General features: G+C 42.3%; 1 protein-coding gene across 1 annotated transcript in view; it reads right to left on the minus strand.

Annotated features, from left to right (window-relative positions):
- Positions 1-25920, minus strand: part of CPNE2 (copine 2) — a 93621-nt gene that overhangs the window by 5361 nt on the left and 62340 nt on the right. Inside the window, exons 12-14 of the mRNA XM_020965691.2 lie at positions 25300-25354; positions 20192-20243; positions 14352-14485 (exon numbers count right to left, since the gene is read on the minus strand). Of these exons, the coding sequence (XP_020821350.1) occupies positions 14352-14485; positions 20192-20243; positions 25300-25354 (241 nt within the window). The remainder of the gene's footprint in view (positions 1-14351; positions 14486-20191; positions 20244-25299; positions 25355-25920) is intronic.

Genomic DNA, 25920 nt, shown 5'->3' on the forward strand with positions numbered 1-25920 from the left:
ATTAGGAGGGCTGAATTGGATAATTAAAGGATCAAGATTGAGAAGGGAGGGAAGTATACAGCCAGAGCATGGGTGATGGATGGCTTGATGGAATTGAAGGCCACTGAGGTCATATCCTACCTCAGATTATCTTCTATTTCTTTATCTGTGTACATGCTGTAACCCACTACCACTTCATTTATTTCTGTATCCTCAGTACCTACCTAGCACAGTGCCTTACAGTGGTTTACAGTAGGCACTTAATGTCTGTTGAATCATTTTTATCTGTAGGCAAAGACCAGGTATGGGCTTGTGATTTAATACATAAAGAAGATCAGTCAGTCAATATACATTTCTTATGTACCTACTGTGTTCCTGGCACTATGCTAAGAGACAGTTCTTGCCCTAAAGGAGTTCACAATTTATTGGGAAGATAACCCTTAAACAAATCTGTATAAACAAGCTATCCTCAAGATAAATAGGAAATAATCAACAGAGGGAAGGCACTAGAATTAAGAGAGGTTGGGAAAGACTTCCCATAGAAGATGAGATTTTAGTTGAGACTTGAAGGAGGTGGAAATGAGGAAGGGAGTGTTCTAGGCATGGGGGGGTACAGAGAAGATACTAAGAGATGAAGTGTCTTGTTTGTGGAATAGCCAGGAGGCCAATGTCAAGTATGTAGGAGGAGGCTAGGTTATGAAGGCCTTCGAACACCAGACAGAGGATTTTGTATTTGATCCTGGAGGCAGAAGGGAGCCATTGGAGTTTATTGAGTAGGGGAGTGACTACTTGTACTGCAACTTCAATTCAGAAAAATCACTTTGGTGTCTGATGGATTGAAGCGAGATATGAGGCAGGCAGACCCACCAGCAAGTTATTGCAATAGTCCAGGAGGGGGTAATGAAGGCCTACACCAGAGTGGTGGCAGTGTCAGAAAAGAGGAAACATATTGGAGAGATGTTGCTGAGGTGTAATCAGCAGGCCTAAAAATGTATATGTTGGGGATGTTAAATACAATGTTTACCTACCTGTCCACCACAAGACTTAGACAACTTAGGGGTTCCATTTTCCTTCTACTTAGTTTCAATGTAGACACTGCCCTACTCTGACGTTGTCTAGCTCCAAAACCCCAGAAGAAACTACAGCAAGTCAAACCAACAGCTGTTTTATTTGGAAAGGGGAGGATGTAAGACAAATATGTACTACAGCAAGGAAGACTTAGGTTGAACAAGAAAGGATTTCTGACTAGCAAGGGTTCAGTGTGATGTTTCTATGAAGCAGCCTGGGGAAGCCCTTTTTCCTTAGAGAACAGGGCACATATAGTTTTATTGAGGATAGGTTAGGTGTAGTCCTGCTAGAAGGCAGACCATGTGCATTTTTGGACTGGTCCAAAGTTTTTTGACCCTCAGTTTCTTTATCTGTAAAATGGAGCTGAACTAGGTGACCTCTAATTAGGGTCCCTTCTAGTTATAAATCTATGAAGCTCAGTAAAATGAGGTCAGGCTGGATGAAGGCCCCTGCCAGACTGAAAACTCTGATTCTAAGCTTTTCCTCACCAGCCCACTTTTCTCCACATTCCCAGGAATGGATGCCAACCCCAAAACCAGAGGGGGCACCAAGGCTGTGGCCCTTGAAGAAGCAGCAGCCTGGCTTTGTGATGGCATGACCTGTTGCCATAGAGAAGTTACCTGTAATTCTTGCTGTCCCCAAGGCCCAGAAAAGGACTGAATGGTGTAGGGTAGTTTCCTCTCTCAGCTCCTTTCTGAGCCTAAGTTTTACTCTTTGCCACTTTCTCTTCAAATCTGAATTAGTAATGGCTCATTAATACTGCATTCTGCAAAGCACTTCACCATATATAGGGTCTTATTTGATTCTTATGAGTAGGCAGCCCACCTATAAGTTCTTATTCCCATTTTATAGCTAGGCTTTTTGGGGGAAATGACTTGCCCAAGATTATACAGCTAATTGGGGGAAGAGCCAGGACTTGAGTCCTGTGATCTTTCCACTGTTCCATGGTGTTTTTATGTACAGGGCACTTGTAATGGGCAACGTTGGGTCTGAAAGGAGAAGAGACTGACCTAGGCCTCAGCTTCCCAATCTGTAAAATGGGGGGGAGGGGGTTGGGCTAGATGACCCCCAAGGTTCTAGCCTAGATTTCTCTAAAAAACAAAACAAAACAAAAACAACCTTTCCAGTTACCCCTTCTAAGTCCTTTTCTTTCAGGGTTCCTTAACTTTAAAAGGCAAATTCACTGTGTTTGCTTCACATTTGCCTGCCACAGGATGATGAAGTTTTAGGCAAAGAAAGCAGCTTCTTTAACTAGGGAGCTGCTTGGCAGGGACAAGGAAGACCATTTCACTGTCCTGGGAATGAATAGGAAGCTGGGCCACAGAACTGTGGATGTGGAGCTAGAAGGAATTTCTGAAGGATCATGGAATCTGAGGTCCTAAGATGTGGGGTGATTTGCCCAAAGTCAAACAAGTAGAAGAGACAAGATTTGAACCCAGGTCTTCTGACTCTAAAGTCATTGCTCTTTCCACTACACCACATTGGTTTTCAGCTCCAGGAAACTGGGCGACCAACAGTGAGGACCATTCCTTCTCAGGCAAAGACAGAATTCAGCCAACCTTGGTCCATTTAGAATGGTCAAACTAAGAACCTTACTACTGCTGTTAAGACAGTCACCAATTTACTCCATTAACTTCTGTTCAACAAACATCTATTAAGTACATATGTGTAAAACATTGTGTTAGGTGCAAGACAGTTTGGATAAGATGGTAGTCTCTGCCCTCAGGGATTCTTACAAGTCTAGTAGAGTCTAGTCTAAGGAGCAGGCGTGGAACTTCCCAGAAGTTTTTAGCTTTAGAGTTAAAGGAGGCGTACATACAAATAGCACAAATTTTATATGTATACAATTGTGAGATTTTTAGGGCAAAGACAAAATCATTGTTATGGAAGTCACTGAGTCAAAGGGTTCTACTCTCAAAAATTATGCCACATCCTTCCTTGCTGCTATCAGTAAGCTATATAACATATGGAAAGTGACATGAAATCACTGTTGCTGTTAAATTTCCCTTAACTGTTTTCAGGGAATATACTTTGGGGGTTGGGAAGTATCTTGTGTCATTTTTTTTAAAAGTACAGGAATTTCATAAAGAAGGAGGATTACAGAAAACCAGACAAACAAAAGCATAGAGGTAGGAGACCACAGGACATGTTTGGGAGGACAGAAAGTAGGCCAAATCAGCCAGCTTTTAATTACCAGTGCTGGTAGAAGGGAATGGAAGTTTCAAAACATTGGAGAGTCCAAAATAGGGTGGATAATTTAAAGCAGTAGATAATCTGAAAATCATTCATGTCTGTTTGTGTGTGTGTAATATAGATAAACACAATTTTTAAACTTGCAGACATTTAGTTTAGGTTTTAAATAGCTCCATAGAAAGTCAGAGCTGGGAGAGACCATCACATCCACCTTATTTTTCAGGGGAGGAAATTAAGAGCTTAAAGACATTAAGTGACTTTCTTGAGTTCACTAATAGTTAAGAGGCACAGCTAGCTAGGACTCAAAGTCAGGTCTTCTGACTCTTAGTGGACTGTGTTCTTTCCATTTCACCACACTGGGATCCATTTCTCTATAAACATGTTAGCTGATGCTTTGTTGTTATTCATTCTTTTCATCTGTGTGCAACTCTCGTTCTTGGAGTGATTCACCGTTTCCTTCTCCAGCTCATTTGACAGATGAGGAACTGAGGCAAACAGGGTCACACAGCTAGTAAATGTCTGAGGTCAAATCTGAACTCAGGAAAATGAATCTTCCTATCCACTGAGCCACCTAGTGGCCCCTTAGCTGATGCTAGAGGAGCCTAAACTGGTGCTGGATGGAGGTTGGCTAAGGATTCATTAGTGTCTGTGTATTACCCACATGTATATAACTGAGGCAGATCAATAAAAACACCCCACTCTGGGGAAAACCAGAAACAGCCTGCCTCTTGAGGAAGCTGGAGTTTGAATCCTTTCTCTCATGTTGATTAGCTGTGTGACTACAGGCAAGTCACTTTACCTTAAGAGACAGCTAGCCAGTGAATAGAGTGTTGGGGGCTTGGAGTTAGAAAGGCCTTAGTTCAAATCCAGCCTATTTGTGTGACTCTGAACAAGTCACTTAACCTCTGACTCAATTTTCTTATCTCTGAAATGGGAATAATAATAGCATCCAACTCTCAAGAGTTTTATGAGGATCATGAGATAATATTTATAAAGCACTCTGCAAACCTTAAAGGGTTATCTAAATATCATTATTATTCACCTCTCTGAACATCAGTTTTTTCATTTATGAAATAGGGATAATAATATTGGTACCACTTTCACAGAGATGGTGTGAGGATCAAATTTTAAAAATATATGTAAAGTGCTGTCTAAATGAGTTATGATGATATATTATGTGCCAGGCACTATGCAAGATCCAGAGAGACAAAGACAGAAAAAAAGACAGAGGTGACAACATGCACACAAATAGGTACATGCAAATAAATTCAAGGTAATGGGGAGGGGAGAATGCTAGCAGCTGGGAAAGATAAAGCTAGGCTTCTGGCAAAAAAAGGTGATACTTGAGCAGAGTTTTGAAGGTGGCAAAGGCTGCTAAAAGTGAGAGATGAGGAGAGTGCATTTCAGTATGGGAGTGTGGGGATAGTAAATACAATGTGTGAGGAAGAACAAGAAGACTAGTTTGACTGAACAACAGAATTTGGATGAGATGTGACCTTCTTCCCACCTAAGTGGCTGGTCTTGTATGCGCCAGAAAGGTCATAGCACCATTGTTATCCTGTAAGATTGCAAGGGGATGCAATCTTCAAAATGGTAACAAATTCCACTTAACAAAACGAATATGAACACACTTATTCTGAGCATTGTATTTGCAGTAGCAGGGAATGGGCAAAACAGCTGTTTAAGGGAAACGGGGAAGACGTCTCAGATTCACAAAATCCAGAATTGGAAGATCCTCAGCCTCTAGGTAGGGCAAGCGAAGTGGTGCAGTGCTGGGTCTGAATTCAGGAAGACTCATGTTCCCGAGTTCAAATCCTTAGACACTTACTAGCTGTGTGACCCTGGGCAAGTCACTTAACCTTTTTTGCCTCGGTTTGCTCATCTGTAAAATGAGCTGGGGAAGGAAATGGCAAACCACTACAGTATCTCTGCCAAGAAAACCCCAAATGGGGTCACACAACTGAAACAACTGGACTATAACAACATTCTGTCTCACTGGGTCTAAGTTGAATCATCATAGAGCTATTTGAATTTTTCTGCACGCATACCATACTTCACGGATGTTCTCTTAGCAGCTGCAGCTAGTAAGGGTAGCTTCTCCTAGACAGCTGCAGAGCTGAGTCTGGCCTGGCTCCAATCACAGCTATTTAACCATCTAGCAGGGGGATGATGGGTTGTAGCTGCTGAAGACTGATATGGCAGAGCCCATAAACCCAGTGTTGAAGCTGACTCCAATGTGAGGTCATATATTTTTTTACTCTTGCAAAGTACTGGAACAGACTTCATTTCTATTAACTCTTTTGACCAAGGAGGAAAAAAATAAAATAATAAAACAAATTATTTCCCCCGCTCCCAACTTTCCTATTGTTGTTGAGGGCACCACCATCCTCCCAGTCACTCAGGCTTTGAGTTGTGGTGTTATCCTTGACTTTTCTCTCTCTACATTTCAAATCTGTTGCCAAATCGTTTTTTTTCTTTTAATCTTCACAATATTTTTCCTACAGAGACTCTCCTCTCCACTCACACAGCCAGCATTCCCATAGAGGCCCTCCATACCTCTCACCTGGACAATAGCCTTCTAATTGGTTTACCTGCCTTTCAAGCGTCCCCACTACAAACCAGCCTCCACTCAGCTGTCCAAGTGATTTTCCTATCATTCTCCCCCTCCCCACCAATAAACTCCAGTTTATTTTAAAACTTTAAAAACCCTCCACCACCTGGGCCTTTCCTTTCTTTCCAGTCTGATACTTCTCTCAGTATACTTAACAATCCAGTGACGTTTGGCCTTCTTGCTCTTCTTTACAAGGCACTCCACTCTCCCTACTGGCTAGATGCCCCTTCCAAGCCTGAAATACCTTTACCTCCTAGCTTTCTTCAACACGAGGCCTCTCCCATCCCCTCATTAGTGCTGATCACTGAGATTTTCTTCTATTTACACTATATGGAGAGATGGGGAAAGACTGGGAAAGGCCAACTGCAGAAGGTGGTATACACACATACACATCCCTCTATATCAATATGGATATGTGGATATATAAATATATTTAGCAATGTACCAGTATCATCTATACATTGCATGGTTATTTGCATATTGTTTTCTCCACTGGACTATGAAAATGTGAGCTCCCAGAGACCTGGAAATGGTTTTCTTTTTTGTTTGTTTGCCTTTCTTTGTATACTGAGTACTTAGCACAATGCCTGGCATATAGTAAGTGCTTAATGCTTGTTGACTAGCTGATCTCTGGTTCTGAGTAGAAGGAGCAGCAGCATCTCAGCCCTGGAAGGACATTGTTTGGGTACTTGGACTCTTGGGAATTTTCTAAGAAGAAAATTTGCTATACTCCTGACTCCAGAGAGCCCTTCTATATACCCTGTAATAACTCTCTAGCAGCACAAAACTGAATCCAAACGACTGTACATAAGGACCTAGAGGGCCATATGTGGCCTGGAGGCCACAGGTTCCCCACCCCTGGTAGACCTTTTCCTTCAAGACCGTAGCACCAAATGGCTTATATTGTTAAAGAGTTAAATGAAAGGAGACCAAAGCCTTCTTGCTACCATATATGCTGGATTGCTTCACCAAGCGATGTTGTCCAATTAAATTCAAAAAGCATTTATAGAGTGCCTTTGCATAAGTATCTAGTATTAGGCAGGCTATGATGCCGGGATGCTCAGCAGTAGGCCTGTGGTCATTAAATAAGTGCTTTGAGGCAAAGCTGAGGATAAGAAGAGCAATGAAAATTACCCTATTAGCAGCTCCCTTTAAGGTTCACAAAGTGTACTTCAGGAGGCCAACCAGATGTCTTCTATTTATGTACATACATGCATTGTACATACACACAGATCCCAAGGAGATGTAGGCAGCGATATTATTAACTTATTACCCAGCGTTTGTTAACCAGAACTATCCATTCAGTCAATTCAGCAATCCATTTTAAGTTGTTCACTCAATCATCAGTTCATATATTTGATAATTCACTCATTCATCCAATCAATAAATGTTAATTGAGTACCTACCCTGTGTACCCAACGCTGTTATAAGTACTATTAACCAGCATCCTGTGCTTTATCAGCACAATGAGATTTGGTGCTTGTGATGATGACTGAGTCCGGGTAATATCTAAAAGTGCCTCCTGAATTATCAAAGATAATTTGTGGCCTAGTTCTGGTGTATTCACTGTATCTCAGTCTTCAAAGTTCAGTGATCCTGGTAGGGATCAGTCAGTGGTGCAGCTGAACTGGAAGCATCCTGAGGCTGAACACTTTACATTCCACCACAGGTGGCTTCGATCAAGTGCTGCCTTTATTCCCTTCCTTCCCCCAGTTGGGCGATAGCTGCTGAGGGGAGCTGAACTGGCTCTTAGTAATGAGAGCAGAGCTCGATCCTAGGCTGTAATAAAAGGGATAGCTAGTCTGAAGGCTTCTGAGATGCTGCTGTCACTTGAGAAAGATTAAAAAACAAACAGCTTTTTGGGATCAGGAAGAAAATTAAGTGGGGCAGGGTTTGAAGGGCCTGGAGACAAGACAATATCCCTCACTCCTATCCTACCCCCTTCTAACATCCCTGCTCTACCAGGCATCTTGCCGCAGGCCCTAGGAACAGATGCAGCTGAGCCATCTCATTGACAGATGGTCACTGGTTGTTGCCAATTTGTAAGACTTCATCTGGAGAGTGTGCTCAGCTCTGTGTGGGGCTGAGTCCCCAGAGGTTAACTATCCCAGCCTCTTAAGACCAGTTGACTCTTGGAACCTTCTTTGTTCACTCATACCCCATCCCCTAATCCTCAGATGCTCTAGGTTCCCTGGGACACAGTGCACCTGCTTGGTACAGTCAAATGAAGGTTCCTCTCAGTTTACTAGATCAGCATCACATCTACATCAGACATTTCTCCTCCAAGCCCATCTGACCTGTAAAGACCTCAGGCATAATTAAATAAGCATAATCACACTGAGCCCCTCTTGAAATTCCCATGGAGTTGTGGATGAACTAACATGAGAGTCGGCATGGTATAGTGGAATGAGCACTGGCAACATATGAGGAATTGGTACAAATATATAAAAACAAAAGCGATTATCCCGTGGATAAAAGTGATTAAAGGATGGGCGGGGGGAGGGAGGGAGAAACGACTCAAATTCAGTAAGTTTTCAGAAGAAGAAATGCAAGCTATCAGCAACCACAGTACCTGAAGTAACTAATTGTAAGAGAAATGCTAACTGAGGCACTAGTGAGGTTTTATCTCTTATCTTTCAGATGAACAAAGAAAACAAAACAAAAATGATGAAGGTTGGAGGGGCTGTGGGAAGCACTGTTGGTGGAATAGCTCCAACCATACTAGAAAACCATGTGGATCCTTTGAACTGCATGCAAATCCTACTATTAGGCACATACCCTAAGGAAGTTAAAGACAGAAAGGTCCTGCATGAGGCTGAGGACTGAAAAGAGTCCTGGCTTTGTAGTCAGAGGACCTAGCTTCATATCCCACTTCTGATGTTCACTACCTGAGTGACCTTGGGCACATCACTGAACATTTCTGGGCCACAGTTTCCTCATTTGCAAAATCAAGAAACTGGGCCATATGGTCTCTGAGGTCCCTTCCAAAATCTAGATCTCTATGTTCCTATGCAATATAGACCAAAATATTCCTAGTAGCACTTTTTGGGTGCAGGTACCACAAAACTGGAAACACCGATTGCCCAGACACTGGGAAATGGCTGAACAAATTGTGGTATGTGAATGGTATATGAATAATGGAACATAACTATGCCATAAGAAATGATAAAGAGGTGGCTTCAGAGAATTTTGAAACTTAACTGATGCAAGAGCGAGGTGAACAAAACTAGAACACTTTAGATGGTAAATCATAAATAACCACAATAATGTAAAGGAAAACAATATTGGAAAACATCAGAACTCTGAATAATGTAGTAGCTGATCTCAATTTCAGGCAATCTATAATGAAGCATAATTCCTTCCCTTGGCTGAAAGGTATAGACTATATATGTGGAATTAGGTGTGCAGGTATAAGCATAACCTGTTATTAGCTTGTTTTGCTTATCTAATTTCTCTTTTGTAAGGAAGAAATCTATATAGGTGAGTGGGGGAAGAGGAAGTGTCATTGCAAAGTGACTGATTTCTTAAGTATCAATAAAACATTAATTTTTCTATTTTTAAAAAGAGGTTGCCGAGAAACAGGCACACTGGAATGCTATAATGTAATTAAAATAAACAAGGAATATAAAGAAATCTGCAAACATCTTTACAAAATAATGAAAAATTTCAAAAAGCAGACCTAGAAGAAGAGAGTACACACTAACAACCACCACATAAAAGGAAAAGTGAATGAGAATGGATGGACAAAGAAATCTGATGGAGACTTAAAGAATTAGGATGTTTTATGTGTTGAAATAATGCATTTATTTAAATGTAAACAGTTGTAGAAGTAGGGGGACTATGGGTGTAGAATACTATTTGTGCCATCATAAACCAGTGTTATCAGTTGAGTTTGCTGGACTTTTTTTGTTTTGTTTTTGTTTTTTAATCTTTGTAATAGGGGTGAGAATGGATATAGTTGGAAATGAATGTGACCTTTTGATCCAGAGATTATATTACCAGGTATATACCCCAAAGAGGCCATTGATTAAAAAGAAAATCCCCTTATATGCTGAAATATTAACAGCAGCATTTTTTGGTAGCAAAGAATTGGGAACAAAGTAGATGCCCATCAGTTGGGTGATGATTAAACAAATTGTGGTACATGAATGTAATATTACTGTGCTAAAAGAAATCATGACTATGTGATGAATAGGGAGAGGGGGTGAGGGAGGGAGAAAATTTGGAACTGAAAATAAAATTGAATTTTAAAAAATGATACAGAAAAGTATGGAAAGACTTACATGAAATGATGCAGAGTGTAGTAAGCAGAGCCAAGAAAACAATGATTACAATAATACAGCAACCACCATAAAAGTGTTGCAAACTCACAAAGAACAAGCATTGCTCCAAAGAGAAGATATGAGAAGATACTTCCCTCCACCCCTTTGCAAAAGTGGGAGGTCCACAGGTGTGGAATATTGCATATGTTTTTAGACTCTTATGTACTGATCTGTTTTGCTGATTTTTTTTCTTATTCTTAAAATTTTTTTTTAATTATATGAGATGGCTCTCTGGGAATTTAGCTAATATAAAAACAAAAGCTATCAAAATTTAAGTAACAAAAGGCATCAATAAAAATCTAATGAATGCAATTAAAAGAACCTTGGCTTGGGAATCAGGAGACCTAGGTTCTACCTCTGGCACTATCACTGCAGTCTGACTTCTTACACCTCATTATTTAACTAAACCAGCTCTTCCCAAAGTTACTGATGATCTCTTAATTGTCAAATCGAATGGCCTTTGCTCAATTCTCATCTTTCTTGATCTCTCTGCAGCAGATGATACTGTTGATCACCCTTTCTTCCTGAACACCCTCTTCTTGGGTTTTCAGGATACTGCTTTTTTCTGGTTGTCCCCCTGTCGCCTGCCCGCTCCTTCTCAGTCTTCTTTCCTCCTTTTCTTATCTATATCATGTCCAATGAGTATCCTTGTCGGATCTATCCTTGGCCCTCATCTCCAGTAGCCTCCTAATTGTCTCCCTGTGTCAAGCTTCTCTCCACTCCAATCCATCCTTCACTCAGCTGCCAGTGATTTTTCTAAAGACCTGATACAGGTCTGACTATAACCCCCTATCCCCTACTCAATAAATTCTAGTGGCTCCCTATTACTCCCTTCTTTGCATTTTACCATCCAAAGTTCTACTTGCTTTTTGGTTTTCCCTCATGCTGAGAATACTCTCTCTACTTGGCCCTGCTTCTTAGATTCCCTGGTTTCCTTCAAGACTCAGCTTACATCCTACCCTTTTCAGGAGATAATTCCCAGTTCCTCTTTCACTTTCCCTCACCCCCAACATACTCTGTGACCCAGAGGCACTGGCTTTCTTGCTGTTTCTCAAATAAAATACTCCACTGCATTTCCTCCAGGCATTCATTGGTTGTCTCCCAAGTGCTTTCCCTCCTCATCTATGCCTCCTGACTTCCTTGCAGTCCCAGCTAAAATTCTACCTTCTAAAGGAAAGCCTTTCCTGATCCTCCTTATTGCTAGTGCCTTCCCATTACTGATTATTTCAAATTCATCCTGTTATAGGGCCTGTTTGTACATAGTTGTTTGTATGTTGTCTCTCCCATTACACTGTGAGCTCCTTGAGAGCAGGAGCAGTTCTACCTTTCTTTGTATCCCGAGGACTTGGCCATGGTGCTTGGCACATAGTAGTATTAATAAATTAATAAATCACCTTCCGCATGCTCTATGTATGTCTTGTCTCTTCCATGAGAATGGGAGCTATTTTGGGCTGTGGACTGTTTTTGCTTTTTTTTATTTCCCCAGAGCTTAGCGGAGTCCTAGCACATATTAAGTGCTTGTTGACTGACTGCCCTTCTTTGGGGCTCAATTTCTCCATGTGTAAAATGAGAGAACTGGACTAAGTGATTTTAAAGATCCATTCTAGCATCATCCTCTATGTTTGTGAAAGTACTTGGTCTCAATGCTACTACCATTCCATATTTCAGGGACTGGTTTGTTATTGGAGAGTGTCTAGTGGTAGAGGCATTAACTTGGGGTCCATTAACTTGGTTTTTTAAAAAAATGTTTTGATAATTTTCAATAAATTGATTTCCTTTGTAATCCTATGTATTTTATGTATCTAAAAACATTCTGAGAAGGTTTCCCCTAATTGCCAGAGGGGTCTATGACACACGCAAAAAACGTTAAGAACACTCTTGCCTAAAGGAAGTGTATTCATGAACCAACTATCCAAACGCTGCTAATCTCATCGCATCCCACATCTAGTCACTCCAAGATTGGATTCTGCACTGCTGATTGCTACTGATGGTAGCATCATGCTGATACTGTGTTTGAGGGTAGTGGTGAGCTGCCTTTCCTAAGAAATAAGCCTGTGAGCCTGCAGTTAGGCCTGCTTAGAAAGCAGACAGAAAAAGTCGTGCTTTTAGCTAGAACACCTAAAGCTAGCTCATCCCTGGTGCATCAAAGGCTCACTGGAACTTTAACCTCTCAAATCTTTAACCTCTCCCTACCTACTGATTCTTTCCCTCATACCTTCAAACATGCCTAAATCTCTCTCATCCTTAAATAACCTTCACTAGGCCCTACCCTTAACCCATTGTCCTTTCTCTTTCCTCCCTTTCTTAGCCAAACTCCTTGAAAAAGGATATCTATATTTGTTGCCTCCACTTTTCTTCTCAGACCGTAGCCCTCTGCAGTCTGGCTTCCCAGACCATTCAACTGAAATAGCTCTCTCCAAAGTTAACAATGATAATCTGAATTGCCAAATCCAATGCTCTTTCCTCAGTCCTTATCCCTCTTGTTTCATCTACTGCATTTGATACTGCTGACCAGCCTCTCCTCCTGGATACTATCTCCTAACAGTATTCTCTACTGATTTTCCTTCCTACTCCTTAGACTATTCCTTCTCAATCTCCGTCACTAGCTCCTTATCATTTTCTCTTAACTGTTAGTATTCCCGGAGGCTCTGTCCTAGGCCCTCTTGTCTTTTCCATCTACCCTCAGTGACTTCATCCACTCCCAAATGTTTAACTATCATCTCTATGCAAAGGACTCATAAATTTATATGTCTAGCTCCAGACTCCCCTGAGCTTCAGTTCCATGTTACCAATTGCCTACTGGCCATTTCAAACTATGCCCTGGAGATAAACAACACATCCAAAACTGAACTCATTCATTTTCTCCTCCAAATCTCCCCCCTCTCCCAAACTTCTCTATTTCTAGAAATTCTCCCAGTCTCCCAGGTTTGTAATCTTGGCATTATCCTGGAGTTGCTACTCCTTACCCCTACATACAATCAGTTGCCAAATCTTGCTGTTTCTACTGTCACAACATCTGTGTAATCCAACCCCTTCTCTCCATCCAACTCTCCTTCTCTCCAACTGCCAACTTGGTTCAGACCCTCATCACCTCTTATAAAGATCATTGCAGTAGCCTTATAGTGTTGGACTACCTACATCACGTATCTCCCACTCCAGTCCAAACTACACTTGGTGGCCAAAGTAATTTTTCTAAAGTGCAGGTCATTCCCTTACTCAATAAACTATAGTGGTTCCCTCCCTATTGCCTCTAGAGTCAAATATAAACTTCTTTGGCATAGAAAGACCTTTACAACATGGCCCTTGACTATCTTTTCAGACTCTTTGTACAGTACTTCCCCTTCTACATCCTAAATAATACTGCAACCTAACCAAACTGGCTTCACTATACCTCACATACGACCCACCATCTCCCTTCTTCGTGCCTTTGCACTGGCTGTGACACATGCCTGCAATCACTCCCTCCTTATATCCACTCCATAGTGTCCCTTGCTTCCTTTATTTGTTTGCATTTCTCTTTATGTTTATATTCACTTTATATTTATGCTATACATTTTATAAGTGTACCTATTGTGTCCCCCATTAGAATATAAACTCATTGAAAACAGGGATTTTATTCTTTGTGTTTGTATCCCCCGCACCTAGCACAGTGCCAGTATTTAATAAATCATGCTGACTGATGGCTTAGAAATTATTTGGTCCAACTCCTTCATTTTGCAGATGAAGAAACTGAGGCCTAGAAAAGTTAAGTGATGCCTAAAGTCACAAGCTCATCAATAACAGAGGTGATTGAAAAGACAGACATACCTGCCCCACTGGCCTCCGATGTCCTTGTTCACACAGGAAGTTGGGATAGAACTTGGAGCCTCTATCTCCAAACTTTTCTACTGCCAGGTGACCCTACTGGTCATAGTTTAACAATGAGGTGGGATCCCAACACAGCTCTGGCTTCTCTGGTCCTTCTAGCCAGTAAGACCAAGTTGTTCAGAGACGGCCATAAGGCTGGAAACCCTCACTGCATAACACCTGGGCTGATACTGCAGGTGTGGATTGTGCCCTAGTCCCAGTGAGTCTGTGAGGAGGAGAAATGGGGGATACAGGGCATTGGGCAGAATAGCTCCCCTTTCATCCTGGCTCCATCTTTCTTAACATTAGAATGTATGTAGTTGATTATTTACCATGGCTGACTGTTGCTCCGTAGCATGAGCGGCAAAGCGGGCTACGTGGTTGACAATGGGGGAGAAGTTGGTAGGTCCATAGAAGCGAATGTGGGGCAGGCAGGCTGAATACGCCTGGGCAATGCCTTCCACACCTGAAACACAGAGAGCCCTATTATAAGGGAAGACACAATCACCTGAGAAGCACTGGGGTCTCCATGGCTTGAAATAACACCCCATCCAGAGTTCACTGAATGAAATAAGGCATTCTAGCATTTATCTCATGTTTTTGTGTCCAGACCCATAAATGGAGGGAGCTCCTGCAGTGAAAACTACCAGTCCTCTCACTAATGCAGGTTATCAGTTCATTTGTAGTCTTAGAGAGATGCTTGGGGCACAGAGAAGTTAAGAAATTTACTCTGGCCATGGAGTTAATAGTGTCAGAAACAAGTCTTGTACTTCCTGACTCCGAGGCCAGCCTTCCTGTCTCCTGTGGTAATAAACTGTAAGCTTCTTGAGGAAAGGAACATGAACACGAACGAACACACACACACACACAATTTTACCACATCCCTGCTGCCTAGCCTAGCACAATGCCTTAATAGATGCTTGTGGATGGAATGAATATGCTGTGCTGCCTCTTGACTCCCAGGTTATGAAAATAAAAATAAAAGTAGAAAATAAAAGTAGTTGTCATATGAGGACATTATCATTAAAAGTCCTCCCACTGAGCCCCGAGTTTGCTCTGCTTTCTTACAGAAACCTGGGAAGACTTGTATAAACTGATATAGGGTGAGCAGAGCTAGAGAAACAATTTAGACAGTTATACTTTACAATGTAACAACATTGTAAAGGCAAACAAATTGAACAAAGACTTATGAACTCTGCACAATGCAATGGCCAACCATGACTCTAGAGGACTGAAGAGGACTGCCACCTCTTTCCTGACAGAGGGGAGATGGAATGAAGGAGTAGACAGAGACACATTTGTGGACATGGCAAATGTGTGGATTTGTTTTGCTTGACTGCTTATTTGCTACAAAGGCCATTGTTTTTCTATCTTTGACTGGGGATGAGAGAAAAGAAGGGAGCTTGAAGCAGTGTTCTCACTACCCCCTCAAAAAAAAAGAAAAGAAAGAAAAGAGGGGTTATTAAAACATCTTCTAAAAATGCAGAGAACAGAACGAAGTTCAAAAGGAAACATAAGCAAGTAGCACAACTCAAAACCACATGTCGAATTTATTACATACTTTTTTTTTTAAACAAGCTACATGTAATAGATTCACTGGGTAACATACAATCTTTTTTTCTGTTCTACCTTATATATGGAAATAGTCTCCCTTTTTGATATTAAATTCAGAATTAAAAAATAAGATAAAATTGTTTAAGTGGCCCCAGCTTCTGCAATAGAATGCCAGTCAGCCTGGTCAGATACTGGCCACTTCACACCCATACCCACACCCCAAGCATTTATTCTCCCTGGATAAATAAATGGCTATCTGCTAAGCTGCTATCCAGGCTGTCAAAACAGACATTCTATACTGCCTCCCACCTGTCCCTGCTCCTTCCGATTCATCCTACACACCACAGCCAAAATCAACTTCCTCCATTTAAATTACTAAGTACTCTTCACGGCATGGTTGACACCTAATGTAAACACAACTTGCTTGCTTAATGGATGCATTTGTTTAACGTACATCTTGAAACTTCTGTATCAGTGAAGTCTTGGGATTAGATTGGAAGATCACAGGTCTGTAGAATGTGCTTTGTAATAACTACAGATTCATAATAAAGGTTTTAAATGTAGAAGGTTATTGACAATCTGGGTAGTTCATGGGAAAGAACACTGCTTGTGAAGCCAGAAGACCTAGTTTGAGCTCCAGCTATGACATGTTATGTGCCCTAGGTAAGTCATATTTTATGTTTGGGCCTCAGTTTCCTCACCTGCAAAATAAGGACACTGAAATTCTATAATCTCTATGGTAAGTTGTAGTTTACTTAGTTCTTTCTTCTATTTTAAAGGCAAGACTAGACTCAAGCAAACTGTTTTCCCTGATACACTGTTCTCTAGGAAAATTAATTCAAAGTCAGAAGTGTGAGCTCCAGTGGCAGACTTTGTAATTGAGGGACACCAGGTTTCAATGCCAGATCATTTCCCCAAGTATGCATTTGAAAGTATTTCTATTATGATTGCAGACAATAGAGTCAGAATGGTCTCAATCTGTAGTCTCCAGGGAAAGCAGGCAGTTGCATTACAAGCCAAACCAACCCCCCCCCAGCGACATACTCTGCAGGAAAATGATGGAGAGGTATTGACAATTTGGGAAAAACACATACACACACAAGGTTATGTAACTGGCTGGATATTTAGCAGTGCTTTTGCTCAGCTTGAACAGCAAGGGAGTCATTGGTGTGGGTGTGCTATTTAAGCACACTCGATGAACAGTCTGACAGGTCTTCTACCCGCCTTACAGATAAGTAACACCCTCCCCTACTATGGGAACTAAGCCCAACCCCAGGAACACTTGAGTTCTCTGAGTTAGAAGGGTCCTGATTTCTTAGGTGGAAAGAGGAAGCATGATCTAACAAAATGAGCACTGGATTTGGAACCTTAGATTTAAATTCTGGCTCTATGAATTCCTACCCTTGAGAGCTTGAGCAAGTCACTCTTCTACCCCTTTTCCTTTCTCAAAGATTTTACAGGAGTGTAAATTTAAAGCTGAAAGGAATCTTAAGAGGCCCTTGAGTCTAACCCTCTCATTTTATAGATGAAGAAACTGAGGCACAGGTATATTTGGTATATTGCATTTTAAGACTAGCAAAGCACTTTAGAAATATCTCATTTGAGCATCATAACAACTCTAGAAGGTAGGTGCTATTATCCCCATTTTAGAGATGAGGAAATTGAGGCAGATAGCATTTAAGTGACTTGACCAGGGTCACACAGCCATTAAGTGTCTAAGGCTGGATATGAACTCGTCTTCCTGACTCCAGGTCCAGGGCTGTATCCACTGGGCTATCTATCTAGCTGCCTCAAATAATAAGAACAGTAATGGTAGCTGGCATGTATATAATGCTCGAAGTTTTGCAAAGTCAGAACAAAGATGTAACTTTAATGTTATATCTCATTTGCCCAAGGTCATATAGCCAGTGTTAAGTATTTGCATTCAAGTCTTCCAGACTCCAAAAGTTCAGTGCTTCTTTTACTACAGTAAAAACTACAGTTCCCACCCCTCTCCCAAAGTCAGGACACTGACTTTTTCTTGCCTATATATAATAAGTTATATAGGTTCCTACTCTGTCCAGACCTCTCTCCTCTAGACCATGGCCACTGATCATAATTAATTGTTCTCTAAGAGACTACAACTTGATTATGAGAAAGTCAATCCACCATCATATACCACTCTGGTTTGAAACCCACCCTCTTCTGATGTTCCAGGGTTCAGTCTCCTGCATGGCCTGCCCGTCTCTCCACGTTCTCTCTTGCCTTTTCCTTTCTTGTTCTCTGAAGTCTATCCCTGGAAGTCCTGTGCTGAGTCTCTGAGATTAGACCCCATAGGCACACTGATTTATCTATTTACTTATTTATTTGTTTGTTTGTTTATTCATTCAGTCATTCAATTTGGTGAGGCAACTGGGGTTAAGTGACTTGCCCAGAGTCACATAGATAGTAAATGTCAAGAGTCTGGTCTGAGGCCAGATTTGAACTCAGGTCCTTTTGACTCCAGGGCCAGTGCTCTATCCACTGCACCACCTAGCTGCCCCATCCCCATGGATACATTTTAAGAATCATAAAAATTAAAGCTGGAAAAGAGCTCAAGGATAATCTAGGAATAGAGAGACTCCTAGGTGGAGAGCTCAAAGGGATCTTAAGAGTCATCTGGGTCAACTCCATCATATGAAAAGAAAGTTACTTTTTTGAGGCCCTGAAGGTAGTAGTAAGTCCAAGATTCATAACCAAATCCTATAATTCCAAATTCCAGAGCCCTTTATACCATTCGTGCTGCCTTCTCAATCCTTTTTATTTTATAGATTGAGAAACTGAGACTTAGTGAGACTGATTTGGGCAAAGGCCAAGAGTGTAATTTAGAGGGGCAGCTTTATCTTGTAGGAAGAACACTGCCACAGAAATGGGTAGGACTGGCTTCCAAATTCCTGCCTTTGGCATCAAGTTGCCCTGTAACCTTACAGCAAATTACTTACCATAGCTGAATTTCTGTTTCCTCATCTGCAACGCTGGGAGTAATAATACCTGCCCTACCTATGTCACCGGTGTTTTGTGAGAATTAAGTGAGGTAAGGTGAGTTAAACCTTAGTATAATTCTTAATGGTATCTAGCTTCTGTGGTCAATGTGGAAAGGATTTTTTTTTTGGCTGCACCTTGGTCTTTTCAGCCAAGACAGATCACATCAGCATCATCTGATACAAAAGGCAGCAGTAAAGCATAAGCTCCTTGAGGGCAGGGAGTATCTCACTTTTATGTTTGTGTGCCCAGTGCCTAGTGGTACACAATGAACACTGAATAAATGCTTCATTAGTTGGCTATTCTTAATAAGCACTTGACAAATACTCATTGAGCTCAATAAACATTTATTGAGTACCTGCCACACACTTGGTACTGCATTTAGTGCTAAAATGAGCTGGAAAGTAGGATTATCTTTGCTATTCTCTCTGACAGGTTCCCCGCTTCTTGGGGACTATGGGGACTTTGGAACTCTGGATAGCTTAGAATCTGGGGGGTGGATTGAAGGAAGTAGGGACAAAACAGGGGAAATGATGAAGGATCCTAAAGGGTAGGTGGAGACAGGGACAGAATGTATTCCTAGTTGGCACCAATCTCTCCAGCTGCCTGTCTGTGCTCATCAAAAGTCCTCACCCCCTAGTGACAGGAGACACCCAGCGGGTGTTCAGAGCTCTCAAGATCCCAGACGCAATTGTCATTTCTGCCTGAATCATGCCAGACAAAACTGCTCTGTTTGTGGCCTTAGAAAACAATGGAGCAAGGGGAGGAGGAAGGAAGGATCAGTGCTATGTATGCACATAGTGGGGGCTCAGATATAAATGAAGCATCATTGTATAATGTCAGAAATGCTAAACTGGGAATGAGGGAACCTGGGTTCTCCTCCCAGCTTTATATCTAACTCGTTATGTAACCTTGAGCAAATCACTCTCCCCTCCGTGCTCCCCAATTTCATCTTCTATAAAATGAGCGTGAACAACAAAATAATTTCCAAGATGGTAACACAGAGTAGAGTGTGGTGCAGTAGAAAGAGGGTAGTGTAACGGCAGCATATTGTAGAAAGAACCCTGGACCTGGAGCCAAGAGGGACATGGGTTTGAATCCCATCTATTCACTAGCCTTTAGACCACAGGCAAAGAATATCCTTAAGCTTTATTTTCTTCATCTGTAAAATGGGGTTACTACCTCAAGTACCTACTACACAGGGTCTATGATGATCAAAAGGGATAACGCATGTATTCAAGTTCCTGTAACCCTTTTTTTAAATTTTTTTTTAAATTTTTAATTCTGTAACCCTTAAAGGGCCATTTCAATGTCAGTTGCCATTATTATTCTAAAGTCTCATCCAGGTTAATTAGATTGTAAACTCCATGAGGGCAGGAATTGTGTCTTATCCATAGTGTTTAGCATGGTGAGTTGGCACTTAATATTTTTTGAATTAAAAAATGAGTATTCAATGATTCTATTAATGAATGAGACACAGGGAGATAAGAAAGAGACATAAAGAGAAAGAATCCAATAAGAGGCAATGGGAAAGGGGAAGAACCAGAAATCTTTTCCCCTTTGATAGGAGATTAAGAAACTGGATTTGTGTTCATTTGATCCTATCTCTAGGACTTACCTGAGCAGAAGGGGTTGGTGGGGTTGAAGTTGATAGCAAACTCATGAGAAACCTGAAACCCAGAAAAAAAAATTGCTATTATAGTAGCCCCTTTCCTCTCTACTTCCCATTGCCTATCCCCTGGCCACCTGGCATGGAGACCCAGCAGATCCATGGGAATTTGCTCTCTAAGAGGTGACTGGAACTACATGGGAAGGAAATAACCAGAATTTAACCCTTAAAGGCCCTCTCTTCAATGGTACCTCCCTATTAAATAGTACCTGGTTCTAAAAGTGTTTTAGTCTCCAAAGATGTCTGTATGATTTAAACCCAAGCCACTTCTTTCAGAGGGAAAGGGTGGGTGTCTGTGTAGTTCAAAGCCCAGTCCTTCTCAGGGGGCATGGTCATTTATTAATCTCCCAGGCAAGGCTGAAGCAAAGAGCTAGCTCCTTGGGCAATGGACATTCATGCAGACGGCTCAAACACCCTCCTCCTGCTTTCGCAAAGTCACATTCAGGCTGTCTGGCAGGGTGCTGGGAGTCAGTCCATTCTCCATTCCCTTTACTATGATAATCCACAAGCCTTTTAGGAACCCAATTAGGGCAAGGAATAAATGGCCAGGAAAGCTTTCTTGAGGATGATGGCTTCTCCTGAAAACTAGGGGGAGAGAGAGCCCAATTCAAACTGAAATATGGCTCTGAACTGGGAAACAAAATCAAAATTCCTGGGTTGTTGGGTTTTTTTTTTAAATAGTCTTCCATTATCTTTCCTCTTGACTCCTTCCCTCTATTTCTGGGGAAGCATGGGTAAGATGTAACTCTGAAAGAGTAATTTTGTCCATCTCTTCACCTAAGACCAAGAACTCCATCCACATATAACCTTCAGAGTGAAAAGTCCTTTCCTTGGCTGGGAGAGTGGGGAGGAGAGAAGGCCTAGACCTTAGAAACTTAATCAGATGCTTCTTTGTATGCTTGTGGGTCACCTGGGAAACTTGATCAAACTTTTCAAACTCCTGGCTTCCAAGCCAAGCCGATTATGTCCCATGGGGAACTGGAGCCACAAGCCTTTGTCCCAGGGTTACTTCCTGCTGACTCTAGACCATCAATGGCTCCATTCACCCCATACTGGTCCAGGGGCCACTTGGCATGTGAGTTATATAAGTTCTGACTTTCCTAAGCTCTTAGAATACAGAGGGTGGTGTCTGTCCATCCACCTAGACAATGCTTCTGGATAAGAGTATCTAGTCAAGAGTTGTGCACAGGGTGTGTCCAGGCAATAGTTGGGTTTGTCAAGTTTTTAGGGGTGGGAGAATGAATCATAGAAGGGGTGGTACTATCCCACACTTAGTTCTGTACTATTAGTTCTATCAGGCTTAGTTCTCATACTATGGGCAACGCTTGGATGATAGGCAAAAGAATTCTCTGGCAGGGACTTTCTCTTTTGTGCCAGCATTTTCTTTCTAATTTCATCTAAATTTAGGCTAAAGTGAATCTATTTTCCAGGCCCGTGCTAGAAAGAACAATTAGATACGAGGTTAGGACACAACTTTTGCCACAAACATGCTCCCAAAGGGGATAATTCATATGCAATGTTAATGTAGTATAATGTAATGTGGTCTCTACTGCTGGTTAACTGGCTGCCTACTGGTTAGAGGCTAGATAAAACACCCAATAGGTTTCCTGCAATGGGAGGAAGACTGGACTTGACAGCCTCTAAATTTCCTCCTGATTCCAATGTTCTGAGCTCTAAGTCCCTTCTGGCTCCAACATTCCAAGTTCTAAGGGTTCTTCCAGCTCAGATACTCTCTAACAATTATTGTCCTCTTTGGAACAAATGTTTCTTAAAAGCAAGCACTGGCTCTTTTTTCTCTCTTTTCCCCATTGTAGCCACCTTGTTACTGCTCAATGAATACTTAGTGAACTGGACAAAGGGAGAATGGAGGGAGCATAGGCCTTTTGAGAACCTAGCTGTCTTTTCCACTTTAGCTCTGATCCTTCCCTGTTACCTCTAAGTATTCAGGGCCAAGGGGACTTACTGCCTTTCTCTTCTCACTTCAACCACTGGGAGACAGGGACTCTGAAGTTAGAGGACCTGGGTCTGAAGCCTCAGTTTTCCACTTACAATCTGTGACCTTGGGTCAATCACCTGACCTCACTAGGTCTCAGTTTCAACATCTGTGAAATAAGGGGGTTGACCTCAGTGACCTCTGAGGTCTCTTCTAGCTCTGGATCTATGATTCTTGGGATTTTCCAAGGTGTGGTGGGGTGTGTAATCTACAGGGAGCTTCCATACTGTTGAAATCATGGGTCCTTCAAGTGAAGGAAATGCTCTGGGTCTTAATCCTAGCTCTGCCACTTAAGCCTGGGTAACCTTGGACAAATCACTTCAACTCCTTGGGCTTTAGTTTCTGTTCCTTTTTATTTCAGAGGGCTGGACTTGTGGCCTCTGAGGACGCTTTCAGCTCTAGGTCCTGATGAAGCTGGTCCTGATGGAGGGACCTCAAAGGTTATCTAGTTTAACTGTAGTCTCACCTTCACCTCAAGTCTGAAATTTCTCTCTATGCCAATCATTAGTTATCTAACCTCCATTTGAGAACATCCACCGACAACCCATTCTGTTTCTGAGATGGCCCAATAGATGGGAAATTTTCCCTTATCTTGAACCCAAATCTAATTTCCTGTGACTCCCTCCCCTTGGGTCTCAGTTCCTGGAACCACAAAAAACCAAAACTATTTCCTCTTCTCTATGACAGCCCTGGATATATTTAATGATGTCGATCATGTTTCTTTTCTTTACATCCCCCCCTCCATTGTCTCCTCAAGGTTTTGTATTTGTCTATCTCCTCAAGTAGACATTCCTCAAGAGCAGGGTGTATATCTTCTTATTCTTCTGTCCCGTTCGCCACACCTTCCCCACCCCATATCACAGCCTTTCGCAGGGCAGGGCACAAAGCAGGTGCTCAAAAAAGACACATTGATTTATTGTTTTGTCAGTGGACCAAATGACAAAGAACTCTGCTGAGTAGTTCCTCCTGAGGATGTTAATTCCCCCTCCTCACCTGCTCTCCTTTTTCCAAGGCTTTTGGGGGCCCTGCGGCTCACAGGGCTCTTTGCCTTGCAAGATGTTCATTGACATTTCCAATGAGACTTTTGTGTGCTAAAAAACATCTTATTCAGTTCAGTTCTTTGAAAGCATGGGGCGGTAGCCTAGCAACAGGCGCATCCTGAGCTGCCAGCATGATATGTGTGGCTCTTATCTTCAGAGATCATTGTGGGCTTAGCTCTATAATAATCCTGGTCTGGCTTTGTTATTGGGGACTGACTGATCGAGCAATGGCACCCTTATGGCAATTAAGTCGAGGCTGGTAGTCACTAACCTCCCTCCCACCAGACACACACACACACACACACACACACACACACACACACGCACGCACGCACACACATCTCAGGTAGACCAGAAGTTGGGGCTCAGGAAGAGGGGATGCCTGGTCCCTGAAGTAACATGTAAAAACCTCTTTCCCAGAGCTAGGGAAAGGAGACTCGCAGTCTGGAAGCAGCTTGGGAACTAGAGGGCAGAGAAGAGGGAGGAGCGACCCAAAGAAAGAACAAACTTCTCACCCTATCACTTGAGGCCTGGGATGCAGGGGTAAAGAAATCAAGGCAGTTAGCTCTGGGCAGGACTCTGTGTCACCTTGCCACCCTCAGCTTAGGGACTCAGGTGGAGCCTGTGGGGAGTCTATGAGCTTTTCTCCCAGCCTTCATGTTGGTGCTGGGCTCAAAAATTCCACTGCCAGAAGCAAGGGGTAGTGGTGGTGGTGAACCTACCTAAGAAAGACTCTCTGCCTCCTGCTGGCTGGGCAAATTAACATACTGCTCCCCTCTGCCAAAGCATTCTAGGGCTGCCATTCAGAGACCAGTCCAAAGGTGCCAGTCCCCTACCCATTAAGGGGCCTTCAGTCCTCAAGAACTACAAATAGAGCCTACCCTCTACACCCAGTCCCCAGAATTTAACAACAAGCCTTCAGCTATTTAAAGACAGGGGCCATAATCCCTCCTATATGTCTTCTCTCCCTCAGGTGTGTATCAATTCTTTTCAACTAAAATGACATCCCCTTGAGAAAAGGGACCTGTTTCCTTCTTTAATATTCCCCAAAGTATCTAGCACAGAGCCAGGCCCATATTAAACGTCTGTGAAAGACTGATTGTCTAATTAACCAAGTGGAAAAAGCCTGACCATATCACCTGCCCTATTCAATAAACTCCAGTGGTTCCCTATCACCTTCAGGATCAAATACAAAATGTGTTGGGCATTCAAAGTCCTTCATAACCTGGTCCCCTTCAAAACCTTTCCAGACTTTTTATACCCTACTCTCCGTCACATACTCTTCCTCTAGTGACATTGGCCTCCTGGCTAGTCCACGAACTATCCACTATCTTTCAGCTCTGGGCAATTTCCCTGGCTGTCTCCCATGTCTAGAATGCTTTTTCTTGTCAACTCTACCTTCAAACTTCTCTGGTTTCCTTTAAGTCCTAACTAAAATCCCATCTTCTATAAGAAGCCTTTCCCAAACGTTCCTAAATTTAGTGCTTTCACTCCATTATTTATTTCCTATTTATCCTTTATTTAGCTTGTTTGGACATATTTCTTTGCTTGTTGTGTCCCCCATTAAACACCTTGGGGGCAGGAGCTGTCTTTTGCCTCTTTCTGTTTCCCCAGTGCTTAGTACAGTACCTGGCACATAGTAGGCGCTTAATAAATGTTGATTGATTGAGAAAAAAAAAAAGAAAGCTGTAGATGGAGAAATCACAGCCCTGGGACCTTTTCAATCTAGATACAAAGCGATATCCAGAGAAATGATTGTGGTCTTCTCTGAAAACAAAAGACCACCACCAACACCACCAATACCACCAACAACGTAGGATCGTATAGCTAGAGCTGGAAGGGACTTAGAGGCCATTTAATCAACCCCTTCCCCATTTTCCAGAGGAGGAAACTGAAGCCCGGGGAGGTGAAGTGAATTATCCCAAATCAAACATGTAAACATCAGATATCACCAACTCCAAAGCCAAAGCTCTTTCCACAGTTCCACACCAATACCAGAAAACACACACTTGTCTTGTCCTTACCTTCCAGTCTGGGGGTAACTGGGCGCCAAATCCCAAAGCCGGGAACATTTTATCCCTAAATACCCAAAGAAAATAAGATGATCCTAAGAAACTCATTCTAGGTGAAATGGGAGGGGGAGGGAAGAAGGGAGACTTAGAGTGGGGAGGGAATCTTGGAAATCTTCATTCATACTTTACTGCCTCTGCCTGATTTCTTTGGAGGCGAAAAGCACTGGAAGGCACTCTGGGCCAGAAATGGCACCTAGGGTGAAGAGGCTCTCTTGTGCTTTATCCAAGTGGTATCCTCCAAGATTATGGAGGGAGCCGAGCCCTGAATTCAGCTCTCAGCTAAGACTGGGAAGATGGTAATGTCTGAGCCAGAAGAAACAGAATTGGTCTCTGTTAAACTGCTACAATGCCCCCTTGTTGTCAAAATGTCAAACAATTGCCATTCTTAGCCCCTCACCCCCAATTTTCTGCCCTCCAAAGTTCTCTGATTCTAGCTTCTTCACGGGTTCCCTTCTTCCACTGGAAAACTCGGGGGGGGGGGGGAGGAAATATCACAAACACTGATTGCACCTGTACTGTCAGTTACACTCTCTCAAGGCAGTTTGAGGAAGCCATGGTCTCAGCCAGTTCATG

The sequence above is a fragment of the Phascolarctos cinereus genome, unplaced genomic scaffold, assembly GCF_003287225.1.
Source record: "Phascolarctos cinereus isolate Bilbo 61053 unplaced genomic scaffold, phaCin_HiC Scaffold_2;HRSCAF=192, whole genome shotgun sequence".
Lineage (NCBI taxonomy): Eukaryota > Metazoa > Chordata > Mammalia > Diprotodontia > Phascolarctidae > Phascolarctos > Phascolarctos cinereus.